This window comes from Mobula birostris, chromosome 6 (assembly GCF_030028105.1).
Source record: "Mobula birostris isolate sMobBir1 chromosome 6, sMobBir1.hap1, whole genome shotgun sequence".
NCBI classification, from domain to species: Eukaryota; Metazoa; Chordata; class Chondrichthyes; order Myliobatiformes; family Myliobatidae; genus Mobula; species Mobula birostris.
The window spans coordinates 185,732,100-185,750,207 of NC_092375.1; the positions used below are offsets into that span (position 1 = coordinate 185,732,100).

Below are 18,108 nucleotides of genomic sequence, written 5' to 3' on the forward strand. Positions count from 1 at the left end.
TTACAAAATATATTCTCTTCAAGCTTAATTACAATATGGATTATAGGGGAAAAATCAAATAGTAGAAAATGAAATTACTGAAAACAAAATATAGTTAAGACAGAGTTTCCTAATCTTTTTTATGCTATGGACCCCTACCTTTAGCTAAGGGTAGGGACCAGGTTGGAAACCTCAGAGTTAAGAGATAACTGAGGGTATGGAGAAGATGGCAACATATCTGAGACGACATAATTTTGGTGAAAGCTTTTAATGAAAAAATAATGAGCTAATATGTCTTTTATAAACTATTGCTTTGCCATATATTCCTGCTATCTTCAATATGTTAACTAAACAAAACACAATTTTCATTGTTGGTACCTTTTCGCTCTCCGTATCCAGTGCAGATGTTGCTTCATCGAGGAGAAGAATTTTCGGATCCCGGACAATGGCACGGGCTATAGCAATACGCTGTTTCTGTCCACGGGATAATTGAGAACCTTGGGCACCCACTGATGTGTCATATTTCTGAATGGAAGGAAAACAACTGTGTATACCCGGCAGTCTCTTTAAACGAGGGAACACCTTGAATGTTCTAGTATTTATACCTGATATGAATTTTTTAAAGTATTTCCACACATGGCCCCATAATGCAAATTTTTTTTTCCAAAGGAAGTTAGTCATTAGGTCAATTCCACCCATCTACCATTGCTCAATGACTCTTTACACATGAACCTAATTCAGTTCCATCTGAATACCCACAGACGCACATTTAGAACTCTTTCCAGGTTGCTCCCCTTTGTTATTTCAGGAAGACATCGGTCAACTACATGCTTTCTAATGCAAGTCAGATATGGCTTAGGTAATAGTCTCTCCTTAGATAATAGCACTCTTGCCTTTGAAAGAGATGATGCACAAAACTCTAGACCAGGGGTTCCCAAACATTTTTTTTGCCATGGACCCTTACCATGACCTGAGGGGTCCACGGACCTGAGGCTGGGAACCCCTGCTCTAGACTACTATTTGAATTTATTACTAGGAATGCTGCAGGGTCAGATACACCGATGGGATTATAAGCAAGGCCCCACCTGCTCATAAGAAGGTTTGAATCAACAGTCTTCTCATTGAGGTCACTTTCAATGGCTTTGTGGTTGATGCTTTATAATCTGTATTTTTCACTCTTTTTTTGCCATTTGTGCAATTTTTTTGTGCATTGGGAAGGGGGAGGGGTTAATGTTTTTCTTTGAATAGTCATGGTTTCCTTTATTTCATGGTTGTCTGTGGGGAAGATGTCAGGGTTGTCTGCTGCATATATACTTTGATAATAAGTATACTTTGAATCAATAGGAAAACAAGCAGCTATGACACAATTCCACTGGTTTCACATTACACAATTTCCCAAGAGCAATGCTCACATCTTGTAAAAAAAAATTCCCAATTCCAGTTCAATAATGTAACAAACCGTACATCTGGTAATGACATCACAAAGTCATGGAGCTGGGCCTTCCTTGCAGCTGCAATGACTTCATCCATACTAACTTGACGGCTGTTGTCACCATATATAATATTGTCTGCGATACTGCAGTTAAAAAGTACAGGTTCCTGGGACACGATTCCAATCTTGGATCTTAAGAAGTTAGTGTTTATGGTCCCTGAGTTGCGACCGTCAATCAGCTGGAATTAATGAAAGAGAATAAAAGAAGATTGGTGTAAGGAACATTGTTGGAGTAATTACAAGCAGATATTACATTTTCCAAACAGGATATATTCCCTCACCAGTTGTCCGTCGTTAGGATCGTAAAATCGTTCAAGCAATTGCACACTTGTACTTTTTCCACATCCACTACTGCCAACAAAGGCAAGTGTCTGGCCAGGTTTCACTGAAACCGAGAGGCCATTTAGGGCTTGGAAGTCTGGCCGAGATGGGTATGTAAATTTGCAGTTAATGAATTTAACTTCTCCTTTAAAATTGTCCTGTTAAAACACAGCATAAATTTAGATGTCATCATTAAAAATAAACTGGCTGAAAAACATAATGGTATTACGTTCATTCACTGTTAGGCTGCACACCCCCTTCGCACATTCACTCCAACGCCTCTCTGAAGCCGGCAGCGACATGATCTGCACCAAGTCCAGTCTCCTTCCTATATTTAAATCAATTTTCCATAGTGATATCGGAAACCTGTGTTAATTAGTGGCTGTTTGAGCTTCCAAGGGTTTGGAAAAGGAATCAAGAGCTATTGGCTCCAGAAAAGGATGCATTTTATAGGATTTCCTATGGGTCAGGAGAAGAGTGGGAGCTATCTTCAGAACATTAAACCAAGTCTTTTGTCTCTCCTTTCTCATTACTGGTGTCTCTCCAGCCACTGCCACAATCATCGACCTCACCCAAGCTTGAAACTTCAACCTCACCCATGAATGGTGAAGTGCTCAATGCCAACTACAACCATTCCATGACTATAGCCATTCCTATCCTTCAGTTCTGATATTGTGATTGCTGAGGCATTCCTGCCAGAGCTTTAGGTGTAGCTACCACCTTTTCATTTCCCCTACTGGTATCTGCTAACCAGGCAGATGGGAAACAGAAAACAAACTTACTATGATCTTGTAATGTTAAATTCAATTCAGAAGGACCTCAGCTGTCACATGTGCCTCTGGCACAGATCGATTTCTCAGCACTCTTGTAGCAACTTTTCAGGCACCTCTTTGGACACCTAAAGCTAATTTTAAGTTCTTATACCACGCACAACTGCATTCTTTTATTTATTTGTTAAGATAGAGCACAGAGTAGGCCCTTCCTGCCCTTCAAGCTATACTGCCCAGCTATCCCCGATTTAGCCCTAGCCTAATCATGAGACAATTTACAATGATTAATTGACCTACCTACTGCTACATCTTTGTACTGTGGGAGGAAATTGGAGCACCAGGAGGAAACTGATGCGGTCGTGCGGAGTCCGTATAAACTCGTTATAGGCTGTGATGGGAATTGAACCCAGGTCGCCTGTGCTGTAAAGCATTTTGCTGTAAAGCACTATGCTACCATGCCACCATAATATTATTCTGCATAAATAATAATGTTAATAATTCTGCAAATAAGCTATTTACATTTGAACCAGGTTCATTAAGGGAAAGTTTAAAAATAATCAATAGTTTGATTAATAAAGTGGGAACATTTGAAAGGATGAGAAGTTTTAAAAGAACAGAATATCTGACTAAAGTATACAACATAGATACAACTGTATATGCATAATAAAGTCCAGAGTCATGGGGGACACAAAGGCTGAATGTTTGCAGGTTTCATCACAGAAAATGTTGAAATTGACCTGCTAATGTTTCACTGAAAAGGACATTTATTTTATTTAAAGCAGTCATTTCTTGCTACAGGGAATTATCAATTATACGCAAGGTTGACTGAAACATTCCGCCTGACCTGTAGATAAACAAGGAAATTGTTTTGTTTTGCAACTTCAAAACATTAAACTAATTCAAAGGAAAGTGCCAGAGTCCAAAATGTGAGTCTAACTTTGTGCTTACATTAAGTGAGGCGCACATGTATCACGTGGTAGCGTGATGACATATGCAATTCACATATTTTTACATATAACCAATAATGAATTATTTAAACAAACAAGAATGCTCACTCAAACAATATCTTTACATTACTCAAATATTACTTATATATTAAATACGCAACAGAAATAACTATTAAAATTGCCAAACATGAAAAGAAAATACTGCAGATGATTGAAATATACAGAAGTGCAACTTGCTGGAAATGCTGAGCAAGTCAAAGACGATAATCTGTGATGAGAGAAGCAGAAGTAATCTCTCAGGTTGGTGATTAATCTGAAAATCAGAAAAAAACTGCTAATGCTGGTAACCGTATATAGAGACAGAAAGTGCTGGAAATATGCAGGGGATCAGGCTATCTCTGCAGTTTGGGGAATTCAGGATTAAACAGTTTATTAAAAAACCGAGCTAGGTTTCCCAGGCAGTTAGAAAGGTTAATGGCACATTAGTCTTCATTGCAAAGAGATTTGAGTACAGGAATAAAAGTCAAGTCAAATTCAAAGTAAATTTATTATCAAAGTATGTATATGTCACCATATCAAGTTCAGGTTTAATTGTCATTCGACCATACATGAATACCCATGAATACAGCCAAATGAAACAACATTGTTCCATGGTCAAGGAGCAAAACACAGTACCAATAGTCACACACAGCACAAGACACATATAGCACATATAAGGCAGCAGTAAAATACAGTCACGGAAAAAATTAGTCCAAGTCTGAGTCCATGAATATTGCAGCAGAGCACTGTTCACGTTGTTTGTCAATGATTGGATAATGGAATTGCTGGCCTTGTGGCAAAGTTCGTGGATGATACGAGGACAGGTGGAGGGGTAGGTAGTGCTGAGGAAGCAATGTGATTGCAGAAGGACTTAGACAAATTGGAAGAAATGGGCAAAAAAAGTGACAACTGAATACAGTGTTGGGAAATGTATGATAATATATTTTGGTAAAAGGAACAATAGTACAGACTATTATCTAAATAGGGAGAAGGTTCAAATACCAGAGGTGCGGAGGGACTTAGTGCAAGATTCCCAGAAGGTTAATTTATAGGTTGTCCGTGGTAAGGAAGGCAAATGCGATGTTGGCATTTACTTCAAGGGGAATAGAATATAAAAGCAAGGAGATAATGAAGACCCTTTATAAGACACTAGTCTGGCCACACTTGGAGTATTGTCAACAGTTTTGGGTCCCATATATCAGAAAGAATGTGTTGTCATTGGACAGAGTCCAGAGCAGGTTCAGGAGGAGGATTCCGGCACTGAAGGAGTTAACTTACAGGAGCGTTTGGCAGCTTTGGGCCTGTATTCACCGGAATTTAGGAGGATACATGGGGATTTCATTGAAACCTACTGAATGTCGAAAGGACTAGATAGGGTGGATGTGGAGAGGATGGGAGGATGGTGGGGTATCCAGAGCTAGAGAGAACAACCTCAAAAATGAGGGGCAACCTTTTAGAACAGAGGTAAGGAATTTTTTTAACGAGCAGGTAGTGTACCTGCAGAATGCTCTGCCACAGACTGCAGTGGAGGCCAAGTCTATGGGTGTAGTTAAGGTGGAAGTTGATCATTTCCTGATCAGGCAGGGCATCAAAGGATATGGCGAGAAGGCAGGTGTGTGGGGTTGAGTGGGATCCACGTTCAGCCATGATAGAATGGCGGAGCAGACTCAATGGGCTGAATGGCCCAGTTCTGCTCCTAAGTCTTAAGGTCTTATGGTCTCATGTTGAATGTCAGTACAGGTTTGAAGGTCAAATGACCTACACCCCTTCCCAGTTCTTATGACTAATTAAGGAATATTTCTACACACAAAAGTGGTAGATGTTTGGAATTCTTTCCCATTTGATGGCTCAATTGATAAAAGGACAACCTTTTTTAGGAAGTGTTGCTTGCTCAGAAGTTTTTTTTGTTTATGATAGACTGCTTGAAGCCAAATACAAATATATTTTCAGACTACTTATATCACCTAGGAATTTGGACAAACAAGAAATTAATTTTTATTGATTATAATTGCATAACGGTATTTATGCTTTGCAATGGTTCAATTAAGCTAAAAATGTTTCATTGATGATTTTCCTTTGTACTCAGTGTCTGAGGCTTCTCGCTTAGGAGTCCAACAATAATCAGCCAGCATTGATGGATTCCAGTTGCCCCGATACTATTTCTCCATGACCACGATGTCCTGGTGAAACCTTTCACCATGTTTATCACTGACAGTGCCAAGATTTGTGGGGAAGAAGTCTAAATGGGAATGCAGGAAATGAATCTTTAGTTACATGTTGCACTTCTTGGTTTTGTAAGCTTGAAGTGTGTTGTATGCTTGATGCACGTAGTTTGGTGCTCTGTAGTTGCCAAGAAAATTATCAACAACATCCATGAATGGCTTCCATGCGACTTTCCCTGGTCCCACTAGAAGTTCTCCGAATTGCCTGTCACTGATGATCTGTTTGATTTGTGAACCAGCAAAAATGTCTTTCTTAATCTTGGGATCAGTTATTCCGGGAAACATCTGTCTCAAATATGAATATACTTCACAGAAATTTATAGCCTTTCGGTAAAATCTGTCCTGCCATGCAGCGTCTGCTTTGCCTTAGTATACCCAGGCATGCCTGGCCAAGATACAAAACATTCCAGCTTACCTTGTTAGCAGCATTTTAATTGACTTGAATTATGAATTGAAGCAACAAATATTGGTGATTTCATAATAAATATTGTGTGATAGGGAAATATCATGGAGATTTTCATGCTCAGCAGCCCAAAATACACCCAACAGTATTCAGGAAGTAAAATCTTTGTTGTACAGTGTATTTTTAAGTGTGAGGTTGATAGTTTTCGATTAACCAGTGGTTTTAAGGGATATGTGAACTAAGACTGAACATCAGCCACGTTCTTACCAAAAGGCAGAATAGACTCAAGGAGATAAAAGGCCCAATCTACTTCCTACGAGGGGTGATTGATTAAGTTTGTGGCCTAAGGTAGAAGGAAATGAGTTATACAGCTCTTGTTACATGCACATGCAGTTCAACTCTTTCAGTGATTATGCCGAAAGTTTGAGGTTAATAACTAATCTCCTTCTACCTTAGGCCACGAACTTATCAAACACCCTTCGTATATCCTTTATTCTGTTTTAGATTCCCGTGTGTCTTTTTTTGTCTTCTTATTATTGCCCTTAACAGAGTGAGTGAGTGAGGCCTCTCTCAGTCAGCGTTGACCATGAATGTTACATCCCAGTTGTCTAGATACACAAGCCTGGGCAGTACGATATGGAGAGTAAGCTGTTGCCCATGTAGCAAGCTCCCCTTCTCCATGCATCTGATGAAGCCACAGGAATGGCAGAGGCTGATGCAGTCTGGCACCAGCAGCATCACAGGAGTTGCAAGTTGATGTTGAACTCAAGGTAGCATGGCCTTAGTGCTTCAGCTCCAGAATTTTCCCTCAGGGTTTACTCCTGAAGTGTTCCCCTAAGACAGCAGAGGTTTGAGATCAGAGATAAGCTGCCTTCTCCTAGATAAGCTGCCAACCACGGCTGTTGAGCCCCATCTGCCGGAACTATTATCATTAAAACAGTTAAATGTAACAGTAATGATATATGCAGCACTGTTTTGATACTACGGCCTAGCCGACTACCAACAAAAGGTTGTTACAATACCCATTTTTCTCCTTCATTGCTGTAGGTACTGATTTCAGGAACACGATCGATCAGCTGGAAAAATCGCGCTGCTGCAATTTTTGCTTTTGCATAGTCTGGAGTGTACGAAGAGGCTCTTCCCAGTGCTGTCCCACTCGTTACAATGGCAGAAATCACTCTGCAGTAAAATAATACTGATCATTTTAAAATGATGAAACCTTGTACGTTACACATGAATCAAAGAATCACAGAGCAATACAGTATTGTGCAAAAGTCTTGGGCGCATATATATATATAGCCAGGTTAACATTACACAGAATGCTGACGGAACTCAGCGTGTCAGGCCGCATCGATGGGAAAAAAGACAGTGACGTTTTGGGCCAAGACCCATCTTCAGGACAGAGAGGGAAGGGGGGAGATGCCCAAATTAAACAGTGGAGGGAAGGAGAAGGAAGACTAGCTATAAGGTGGTTGGTGAAGCCAGTGGGTGTGAAAGGTCAACGGCTGGAGAAGGAAGAATGAGACTGGAGAGAAGGGTGGACAGTAGGAGAAAGAGAAGGAGGAGGGGACCCAGAGTGAGGTGAGAAGAAGTGAAAGGTCATCACGTGACATAGTCAGGGCACCTAAGACTAGCTAAGTATAGCTCGGGTGCCTAAGACTTTTGCATAGTACTGTATTTGATAATGTGGAGCAGAGAGTGAGTTTGTAAATCTGGTGGGAGCACAGGATGTTGGTAACAGTGAGAGGGGAGCGGTGCAGGGGGGGGGTCATGGGTTCAGACACACCCAGTCGTGAGACACCAGCCAAGTTCATTTGATTCCAAACATTTGGTTTATTGATCATTACAGCACGTTTCTCTGGAGCTTCCCACTCCCTCCCCTCTCTCTTCCCCTTTTCCCAATCATGATTCCCTTCTCCCTACCCCTTTCCTACTCTCAGTCCACAACAGAGCCCGGTATCAGAATCAGGTTTATCATCACTCACATATGTCATGGAATTTGCTTTCTTTGTGTGGCAGCAGTACAGTGCAATACATAAAATTACTACAGTACTGTGCAAAAATACTAGGCACCCTAGTTATATACATGTGTGCCTAAGATTTTTACACACCACTATACAATTTTTTTATTATATAATGGGGGAACCTTACCTGAATACAATGCTGAAGTGAAGGCTTTCAGCAACAACCAAATGACCACCAAATCTGTATGATGCGGCATTGGCCAAGAAGATTACAGACTGAGCAAAACCAAAGCACAAGCCATAAACATTGGCTTTCTTAATTGCAGCTTGGTAAGGGGCCTCAAGCTGTGCATCATACAGTTGCACAAACATTTGTTCTTTTGCCAGACCAGCTATGGTTCGGATGTTAGTCAGTGCTTCACTGGATATCTAAAGAGCAAGAGGATGTTGGCATGAGAGTTTGTTCATTTGATGGTGGCGAGGGGGTGGGGAACATCTAACGTTTAAATAAGATCATCTGAAATATACTGCACCTGGCCAGCAACTTCAAGGGCCGCTTTGTCCTGGTTTGCAAATCCTGTTAACATCTTGGCTTGCAGAGCACCAGAGAGCACCAGAAAAGGCAGAAAGCAAAGTATAACTAGCGTTAGCTTCCAGCTGAAGTAGAAAGCAATGATCAATGACACTCCTATGTTGGTGAGAGAATTCACTATCATTCCAATCTGAGTTCCAGTTGCCTGAGGGAAGAAACAATAGAAACGTAATTATTGGGGTTACATACAGTTACCAATTTTCAATTATATAATTATTTTTCAAACTAAATAAAATTCTTTATCCTGACTATAGCATTGTTGTAGAATTGATTTTCAACATAAAATAGATATAATATTTAACAATCCACGGTAGCATAGTGGTTAGTGCCACACTATCACAGCCCGGGGCATTGGGGTTCAGAGTTCAATCCTGGTGTCATCTGTAAGGAGTTTGTACATCCTCTCTGCGGAACGTATGGGATTTCTCTGAGTGCTCTGGTTTCTTCCCAAAGTCCAAACATGTACCGTTGAGTAGGTTAATTGGTCATTGTTTCCTGGTGTCATGGATTCTTGATTACCTGACTAGCAGACCACAGTACGTGTGCTTGCAACACTGTGTGTCCGACAGAGTGATCAGCAGCACTGGGGCTCCACAGGGGACTGTCTTGTCTCCCTTTCTCTTCACCATTTACACCTCGGACTTCAACTACTGCACAGAGTCTTGTCATCTTCAGAAGATTTCTGATGACTCTGCCATAGTTGGATGCATCGGCAAGGGAGATGAGTCTGAGTACAGGGCTACGGTAGGAAACTTTCTCGTCACATGGTGTGAGCAGAATTACCTGCAGCTTAATGTGAAAAAGACTAAGGAGCTGGTGGTGGACCTGAGGAGGGCTAAGGCACTGGTGACCCGTTTCCATCTAGGGGGTCAGTGTGGACATGGTGGAGGATTACAAATACCCGGGGATACGAATTGACAATAAACTGGACTGGTCAGAGAACACTGAGGCTGTCTACAAGAAGGGTCAGGGCTGTCTCTATTTCCTGAGGAGACTGAGGTCCTTTAACATTTGTCGGATGATGCTGAGGATGTTCTACGAGTCTGTGGTGGCCAGTGCTAGCATGTTTGCTGTTGTGTGCTGGGGCAGCAGGCTGAGGGTAGCAGACACTAACAGCATCAACAAACTCATTTGTAAGGCCAGTGATGTTGTGGGGATGGAACTGGACTCTCTCACGGTGGTGTCTGAAAAGAGGATGCTGTCCATGTTGCATGCCATCTTGGACAATGTCTCCCATCCACTACATAATGTACTGGGCGGGCACAGGAGTATATTCAGCCAGAGACTTATTCCACCGAGATTCAACACTGAGCGTCATAGGAAGTCATTCCTGCCTGCGGCCATCAAACTTTACAACTCCTCCCTTGGAGGGTCAGACACCCTGAGCCAATAGGCTGGTCCTGGACTTATTTCGTGGCATAATTTACATATTATTATTTAATTATTTATGGTTTTATATTGCTATATCTATACTCTATTCTTGGTTGGTGCAACTGTAACAAAACCCAATTTCCCTCGGGATCAATAAAGTACGACTATGACTATGACTATTGTAAATTGTCCCGTGATCAGAATAGAGTTAAATCGAGTTGCTGGGTGGCTCGGCTCAAAAGGCCTGAAGGGCTATTCCCCACTGTACCTCTCAATAAATAAATGAAACAAAATGGATTTTCAAAGGATGTAAGGTGACAAGGAACATTAAAATGGTGATGAATTCTACAGTATAAATGAACAATGAAGACACACACTACAGTGTAAGCACAACTCAGAATTCTGCTGAGCATCTATGGCCACAAGAATAAAATTCTTAATGTTTTTAGGACAAACTCTTTCTGCGTTGTGATACTGATATATTATTAACTGATATTATCTATGTAAAACAGCTTATACATCCACGCTCTGCACTATTCAATCCATTTGATAGAAAAGAAAGAAAAAAAACATTTAAAGACATTTATATTGTCCTTTTCAAGCCTGCATAAAGACACCTCATAACCAACAAATTGTAGAAAAGTTGCTGGATAGGTTATCAGGATGTTGAAATTTGTGGATACATGGTTGGGACTTTAACTTCTAAAATTAAACAACTTTAGTTTCCATGGATTTCGAATTGTAAAATTTCTTAATCTTTGCTCCACACTGTCCATTTCTAGCTTTAACAGGCATGGACAACTTGTTCATAATAGATGAATCCTTCAAAATTTATATTACTATATGATTTAGAATTAGCTGCAAGTTTAGCTCAAACATGAGTTAGCCAGACCTTAGGTATCCATCCATGTAAGGCAGGGTTCATAACCTGGTGTCCTCAGAGGTCTGTGAGCTTGGTTGGGATAAAATTTGCATCTTTATTTTCACTAACCACTAGTTGAAATTTAGTATTTCCTTCAATGATGAATGTAGGCAATAAATTACTGTAGTATTAGCAATACCTGTGACTTTGTCACCAATAGAAATCAGATATTTTCATATCACATTACAGTTATTACAAATATCTCACAATATTGTTTACGGCATTCTCATCACAAGTTCAAAATGACGGTAGTTATTGATCCGCTGCTAGGTCGAACGTAATCGCTGCTGACATAGCCGGCCAACTATCGGGCAGTCCTGTGATTGGATGTCCAACATGGCATGCGTGTTGTTTTGTCAAAGACCACCCCTCAGCTTGATGTTCTTATTCAAAAGCACCAACAGTCTTCACACTGATATGGCTTTAAAAAATAATTTTTAATTTTAACTTGCCAATATTTTAAATGTATAGTCTTGTTATTTAATAAAGAAGCACATATATTACTCTATCACAAATTTGTTTTTGATATTTTGATAACTGTATTTCCATGTAATTGGTTTATTTTGTAAACCTGTGTCTTTTATTTTATATTGATCGTGTGGATAGTCAGAGGCTTTTTCACAGGGCTGAAATGGCTAGCACGAGAGGGCACAGTTTTAAGGTGCTTGGAAGTAGGTCTAGAGGACATGTCAGGGGTAAGTTTTTTATGCAGAGAGTGGTGAGTGCTGGCGACGGTGGTGGAGGCAGATACGACAGGATTTTTTAAGAGACTCCTGGACAGGTACATGGACCTCAGAAAAATAAAGGGCTATGGGTAACCCTAGGTAATTTCTCAGGTAAGGACATGTTTGGCACAGCTTTGTGGGCTGAAGGGCCTGTATTGTGCTGTAGGTTTTCTACGTTTCTATATATTTAAATACATTATTCTGAGAAGGGATCTCTAGGCTTCACTGGACTGCCAAAGGGTTCATGGCATGAAAAAGGTGAAGAACCCCTCATCTAAAGGGAGATAAGAGCTTGCCCTCTTACCTGCTGAACCTTGTTTACTTGTTTCACCCATGCCTGTATTTAGTATGTTTTTATGAATTTGATTTCCTTTCCTGCTTCTTTTCCTCAGTGTGTTTTTTTTAAATTTACCACTCCAAACTCCTGGCTGATATTGTGGTCTTTAAATCCCTAGTGGAGTCTGTTCAATATCATTCTCCTCTTGCCACTTTCTGTTGGGGTTTTGCAACGTCTTGCAAAAATCTGTGCAGGCGATATCATAGGCATTACTTATCCCATCTCCTCAAAAAATTCAAACACGGGTTAAGTTTGACCTTCCCAAACCACTTTTTGGGTCAGATTAAGCCATGTCTTCCTGAAGTATAAATTATACAGTCCTCTGGCTTTTTTCTTATAATTCAGCTAAGTATATGTTTAATTTTTCCTTAAAGCTGTTATAGCCAGGGGCCAGAATGGGGACAAGCTCCCACCACGTATTAAATGCTCCTAATGACATGTGCCTCAAATAGCCTCTGACAACCATGTCCAAGTCCTGGCCTTCATATGTGGCTTAACTACTAAGCCCAGTGGAACCATTTTTATTGACAGGAGAAGGAGCAAAGGTGGCTTACTGGTGCCTTAAAACCAGTCGCTTCGGGCAGATGGGAATCATTAGCTGTAGTTGTCAGTTTATCTTGGAGAAGGAAAACTCTGATCTGAAATCTCCGCTGCCTTGCAGCTATATCCACTGATGGGGAAGGCTTCAAGAGTAACCCTGGCCCTGGCACTGGCCAGGCTTGTGTATCCAGTCAGCTGGCATGTAACATCCATGGTTGACCCTGACTGATGAGGGCCTCATATGTTTAATTATTTTCTCCCTGTATAATCAATAATACCTTGGTAACACTATGCTCACAGGCAGAAATGTTGGAGCATGATGGCCAGGGCCTCCTCTTTCCTCGTTTCCCTTATCAGGCTGGACAAATTGCATCAGAGGCTTGTGATTCAATGCTCGGAATGTTTTAAACCAACCTGGGGTCTACGGACTCCTTGCTTAATGGTAATGGTCCACAGCATAAAAAAGGTTGGGAATCCGTGTCCTAAACACTTAATGTTCCTTTATTTGACCCAAGCCAGGGATGTAATGAACCCAACTTTAACTCCAGCACAATTCTCTAATACAATTTGTCCACAAGATTAAATTAATGACAACTATCCGTCCTCCAGTTGCTATTAATTTATTCTTGCGGACCTGATGTCAGAGGAGTTTGGGTTTCATTCCCACCCAACTTCCATAGAGTTGCAATCCTTTGTATTGATTACAATCATCTTTTTTCCGAGTCTTTAAGATTTATATTGAAATAATTTTTACTTCTTAATCTTATTGACATGAATTACCATGGCTTACCCCTTGAACCTGTGACGCATCTGTGGCCAGCCTTGTTGTTAATGTCCCAGGGCTATTCTTCCGATTATCGAACCAGCCAATTTCTTGTCCTAACATGGCCTGGAATCCCAATTTCCTCAATCTCCGTGTCAGCAGTTCACCAGATTTCGCAAAAAAGTAACCCTTGTTAAGGAATGTACAAGACATGGTTACTATTAAGCTTTCAGGTAACACTAAAATAGATAATATTTTATCCTGTTAAAGATGGTGCTGGCAGTACCTGCCATCGCTTTGTGGGTAGCAAACAAAAACCACTAACAATTCTATTAATTATACTTTTCTTGGACTACAGTTACTGTACCCGCAACCTATAATTTTCCTTTTGGGGTTGTGCTTTTGAACCTTCTGTGCATCTTGGTGTTTTTGCAGTATCCCGAAGAATTTGGTGAACTGAACTTTCAGGAGTGCAGGTACTGCCATGGCAGCCATTGCTACAGTGGATTTAGGGCCAGATTGAACTGGTGGGGCCTGGGCTGGAGAGCAATAAATGAACTGATGTTTAGCCAATTTAAGAGCTGAGCCAGATTAAAAAGATGAAGGTGTTGATGCTGAGGGCGAAATATGAATTGATGGTTAGCTCACTACTCCATGAGGCTTTGCTCACCTCAGCACTAAACTGGCTCCACGGATATGACCTGCAGCCATTGGCACTCGTCTCAGCACTGAACTGGCTCTGTGGCTGTGGCCTGCAGCCATTACACTCACCACAGCACTAAACTGGCTCCACGGATGTGACCTGCAGCCATCACACTTGTCTAGCACTGAACTGGTTCCGTGGCTGTGGCCTGCAGCCATTAGGCTCCTGGCCCAGCTACAGCGCTGAACTATCTCCGTGGCTGTGGACTCATTTCCAGGGTCTCTGTAGTTCATGTTCTGAGTGTTATTTGTGTACCTTTTTATTGCTTGCACAAATTGTTCTTTTATTTTGCACATTGGGTGTTTAATGGTTTTTGTTGTGTGCTTTTTAATGGGTTCTTTTGTGTTTCTTTGTTTTGTTGTTGCCTGCAAAAAGAGCAATCTCAAGTCTGTATATAGTATACATACTTCGATAATAAACGTACATTGTACTTTGAATGAAGATGGTTGTCCAAAATTTAAAGAGGCATCTTGATTATCTAGATACGAGGACCAAGGAAAGGCAAATGGCATTCAATAAGTTTGAGCTGTTGCAGTTTGGGAAGTTAAGCCAGGGTAGGACTTCCACAGTGAACAACAATATCCAAGGGAGTGTTGGAGAACAGAAGGACCGAGGAGTACAAAGACATACAGTAGCTCCTTAAAAATGGCACCACAGCTAGACAGGGTGGTGAAGAAGGAATCTGACGTGCTGGGGTTCAGTCAGGGCATTGGATATAGGATTTTGGACAATTTGTTGCAGTGGTACAAGACATTGGTGAAGCCACACTTGAGTATGGTATACAGTTTTGGTTGCCATTCTAGAAAAGATGTCATTAAACTGGAAAGAGTGCAAAAAAAAATTTACAAAAATCTTGCCAGGAGTCAAGCACCTGAGTTACAAGCCTGAATTGGGCAGATTAAGGCTTTATTCTCTGGTGTGTGGGAGACTTGTGGGGGGGGGGGGGGGTGGGAGTGATGAGGGATACCTTGTAAAGGTGTATAAAATCCTGGACATAGAAAGGGTAAGGTTCTTTAAGGTTGTCATAGCCAGGGGTGATAGTGGGACAAGCTCCCACTACCTATCAGATTCATGGACAGAAGGAAGCTTGCTACATGGGCAACAGCTTGCTCTTGCTCTTGCTCTTGCTCTCCATATTGTACTACCCTGGCTTGCATATCTAGACAGCAAGGATGCAACATTTACGGTCGACCCTGACCAACGGTGGCCTCATCATCATTAGATAGGGTTAATGCACAGTCTTCTTTTTACCTCAAAGGCTAGAGAGCATAGGTTTAAGGGGGAAAAAGATTTAAAAGGGACCTGAGTGGCAGACTTCTCATGTGGAGGCAGGTGGTTATATGCATTAAGCCGCCAGAAAATAACTCCCAAATGTAGAGCATCTCATGGTTCTGGGTCTCTACTCACTGGAATTCAGAACAATGAGAGGGGATCTCATCGAACCCTATCAAATGGTGAAAGGCCTCGATAGAGTGGATGTGGAGGGGATGTTTTCTATGGTGGGATAGTCTAGGATGAGAGGGCACAGCTTCAGAGAAGAGGGACATCCATTTAGAACAGGGATGAGAAGGAATTTCTTTCGCCAAAGTGGTGAATCTGTGGAATTTGTAACATGGACAGCTGTGGAGGCCAAGTTAATGGGTATATTTAAGGCAGAGGTTGATAGATTCTTGATTAGTCAGGACATGAAGGGTACAGGGTGATGGCAGGAAGAGGGAAAATGGGCCAGCCATGATGAAATGTTGGAGCAGACTTGATGGGACAAATGGCCTAATTCTGCTTCTATATCTTATGGTCCTATTGTCTTATAAAGTGTTTGAGGCAGGTACAATAATAATACCCGAAAGACATTTGGACCGGTATGTGGATAAGAAAGGTACAGAGGGAAACACACTTCCTACAAGAGAACCACAACCTTGTCGTAGGGTTTGGAGGCTTGCATGCCTCAATGACTCAGAGAGCTATGTTGGCTGGGGTCTGGGTCTTGGGCTTTGTTTCTTGGTAGAGTAACTGATGCCAAGCAGGTCAAGGGTAGAGGCCAGACTAAGAGTGGTCCACTGGTCCTCCAGGCTTGGAGGTTCAGCTCAGGGCTAACAACACTGGCTGGTCAAAAAATTGTCACAGAAACAGCAATGAAGAATCTTAATCTGTGTGCGACGATATGGACAGACAAAGATGGAGGATCCTTACCTACTGCCCATTACATCGTTGGCATTTAGGCAGCAATGGAGGGAAATCTGGGTAAGTTGTTGGGCATTGTGAGCCACTTGTACTGTATTCTAGAAGCCAAAGCTAATATTTGGTGGCATGAAATTAAGTACAATTACATTGTATAATAAAATTGAATATATTACTGTTGTTTTGTTTGGCAGTATCCATGTCTGCAGTTAAATGACCATAAACTTGACTTGATATTATATCTCGCTGGATTACAATCTCTCAGGAAAGTTGACAATGTTTTCTGAAAGGTCACAGGAATGGTTCTGTGGACAATGAGAATCTTATGCATCTGTAGACATTGAAGACAAGACATATTTTTAACTTGGAGAGGAGAAAACATTTTCATACACCTAACCCACGCTACATTCGATCTTCTAGGCTACAGAGTACAAAGCATTAATGAGAACAGAAAGAAACAGCAAGGACATGCTGGAATCAGTTGTGACAAAATATACCTGCAGGAACTGTGTTACGAATGATACAAGTCCAACGATAACAAAAAACATGCATATTGAATTGATTTGATTTCTTTTTTCTTCTTCATTTTGCAGCGAAAATGTCTGGGGGTCATAAATGGAATAATAGTTAGCTGAAATTTGGACTATCCAGACTGAACTAATGCTAAAGTGGAGCGGAGAAAAAAAGCTTCTTACCCCAAGAATCTGGCTGAACAATAGTGCATAAACTGGATTAACTCCACCGTTAACCGCAGCACCAAGTGAACCGAACAACAAGTAAGGCCATTCATGAACATTATATTTTAGAATTCTAGTTACTGGTGCTGGCTCTATGGTTTCTTCTTCCTCTTCCTCTGTGACCTTAAGGTAAAATAAATACATTTAGACAATAATTAAATTGGTTTAGATTACATTTGAAGGCAATTTATTTGATGGCAGATATTGCAAAGAATACAATGATATTTCATAATATCATTGAGTAAAGGGAGCTCTTTGCTGGCAATAAAAATACAAATCAACTGAATACGGCTATAAATTGAATCAAACCCCATACAAGTACAATGCTTCTTTGCATTGTATTCAATTGTGAATGAAGCACAATTGAAACAAACTAATAAAATTTCATGGCAGTAGAACGTAACTCAGTAACCCTTGATATATGATGATTTGCATTTTTGTTTTTTACTTGAGGATTTATAAAGCATAAAATAAGATCCTGGAAACAAGAACAACAGGAAAAAAAGATAGTGATATATTAGAATGCCAGGGTTGTCATAATGAAAATGCAGTTAAAAAGGCACAGTAGTGTTGTGGTTAGCACAATGATTTACAGTACCAGCAACCTGGGTTCAACTCCCAGTGCTGTCTGTAAAAACCTTGTACGTTCTCCCTGTGACTGCATGGGTTTCCTTCCACAGTCCAAAGATATACCAGTAGTAGCTCAAAGGGCTGGAGGGCCTATTCTACACTGTATCGCAATGAAGAAATAAACCCAGAACTGTCAGAGGTATATCCTTGGTCCCTTTACTTATCCACACTTCTCCTCCATCAGTGCCCCCCCACCTGTAACTTATAAATGACTTATTTTCTCACTTTAGAATCGTGTTAAAGTCTTCAACCTGAAATATTAACTTTCTCTTCTTGCAGATACTGCCTGTCATGCTGAGGTTTTCCAGTATCTTCTGTTTTTATATGAGATCCTAGTTGTCTACCTTGTGGTAAAATGTAAAGTCAAATTCTTATAAGAGTCTGTTATAAGGAACAGAAAGGTTGGAAAGACTCCTTGATGCTACAAGTTGTATTGAAGTCCAGGACTGTCAGTGTCATGTCTTCTCTGGAAT

At 40.9% G+C, this 18,108-nt stretch overlaps 1 protein-coding gene across 2 annotated transcripts in view; it reads right to left on the bottom strand.

Annotated features, from left to right (window-relative positions):
• The window catches only part of LOC140199640 (bile salt export pump-like), a 92,282-nt gene that overhangs the window by 6,356 nt on the left and 67,818 nt on the right, over positions 1–18,108 (bottom strand). Inside the window, exons 15-24 of one of the 2 annotated variants that reach the window (XM_072262060.1) lie at positions 17,767–17,781; positions 16,964–17,113; positions 16,766–16,870; positions 13,415–13,576; positions 8,671–8,874; positions 8,325–8,566; positions 7,196–7,352; positions 1,753–1,950; positions 1,444–1,650; positions 358–504 (exon numbers count right to left, since the gene is read on the bottom strand). In XM_072262060.1, coding sequence (XP_072118161.1) covers positions 358–504; positions 1,444–1,650; positions 1,753–1,950; positions 7,196–7,352; positions 8,325–8,566; positions 8,671–8,874; positions 13,415–13,576; positions 16,766–16,870; positions 16,964–17,113; positions 17,767–17,781 — 1,587 coding nt within the window. Of the gene's footprint in view, positions 1–357; positions 505–1,443; positions 1,651–1,752; positions 1,951–7,195; positions 7,353–8,324; positions 8,567–8,670; positions 8,875–13,414; positions 13,577–16,765; positions 16,871–16,963; positions 17,120–17,766; positions 17,782–18,108 lie in introns of both variants that reach the window. The other variant, XM_072262059.1, reaches the window with a different exon arrangement.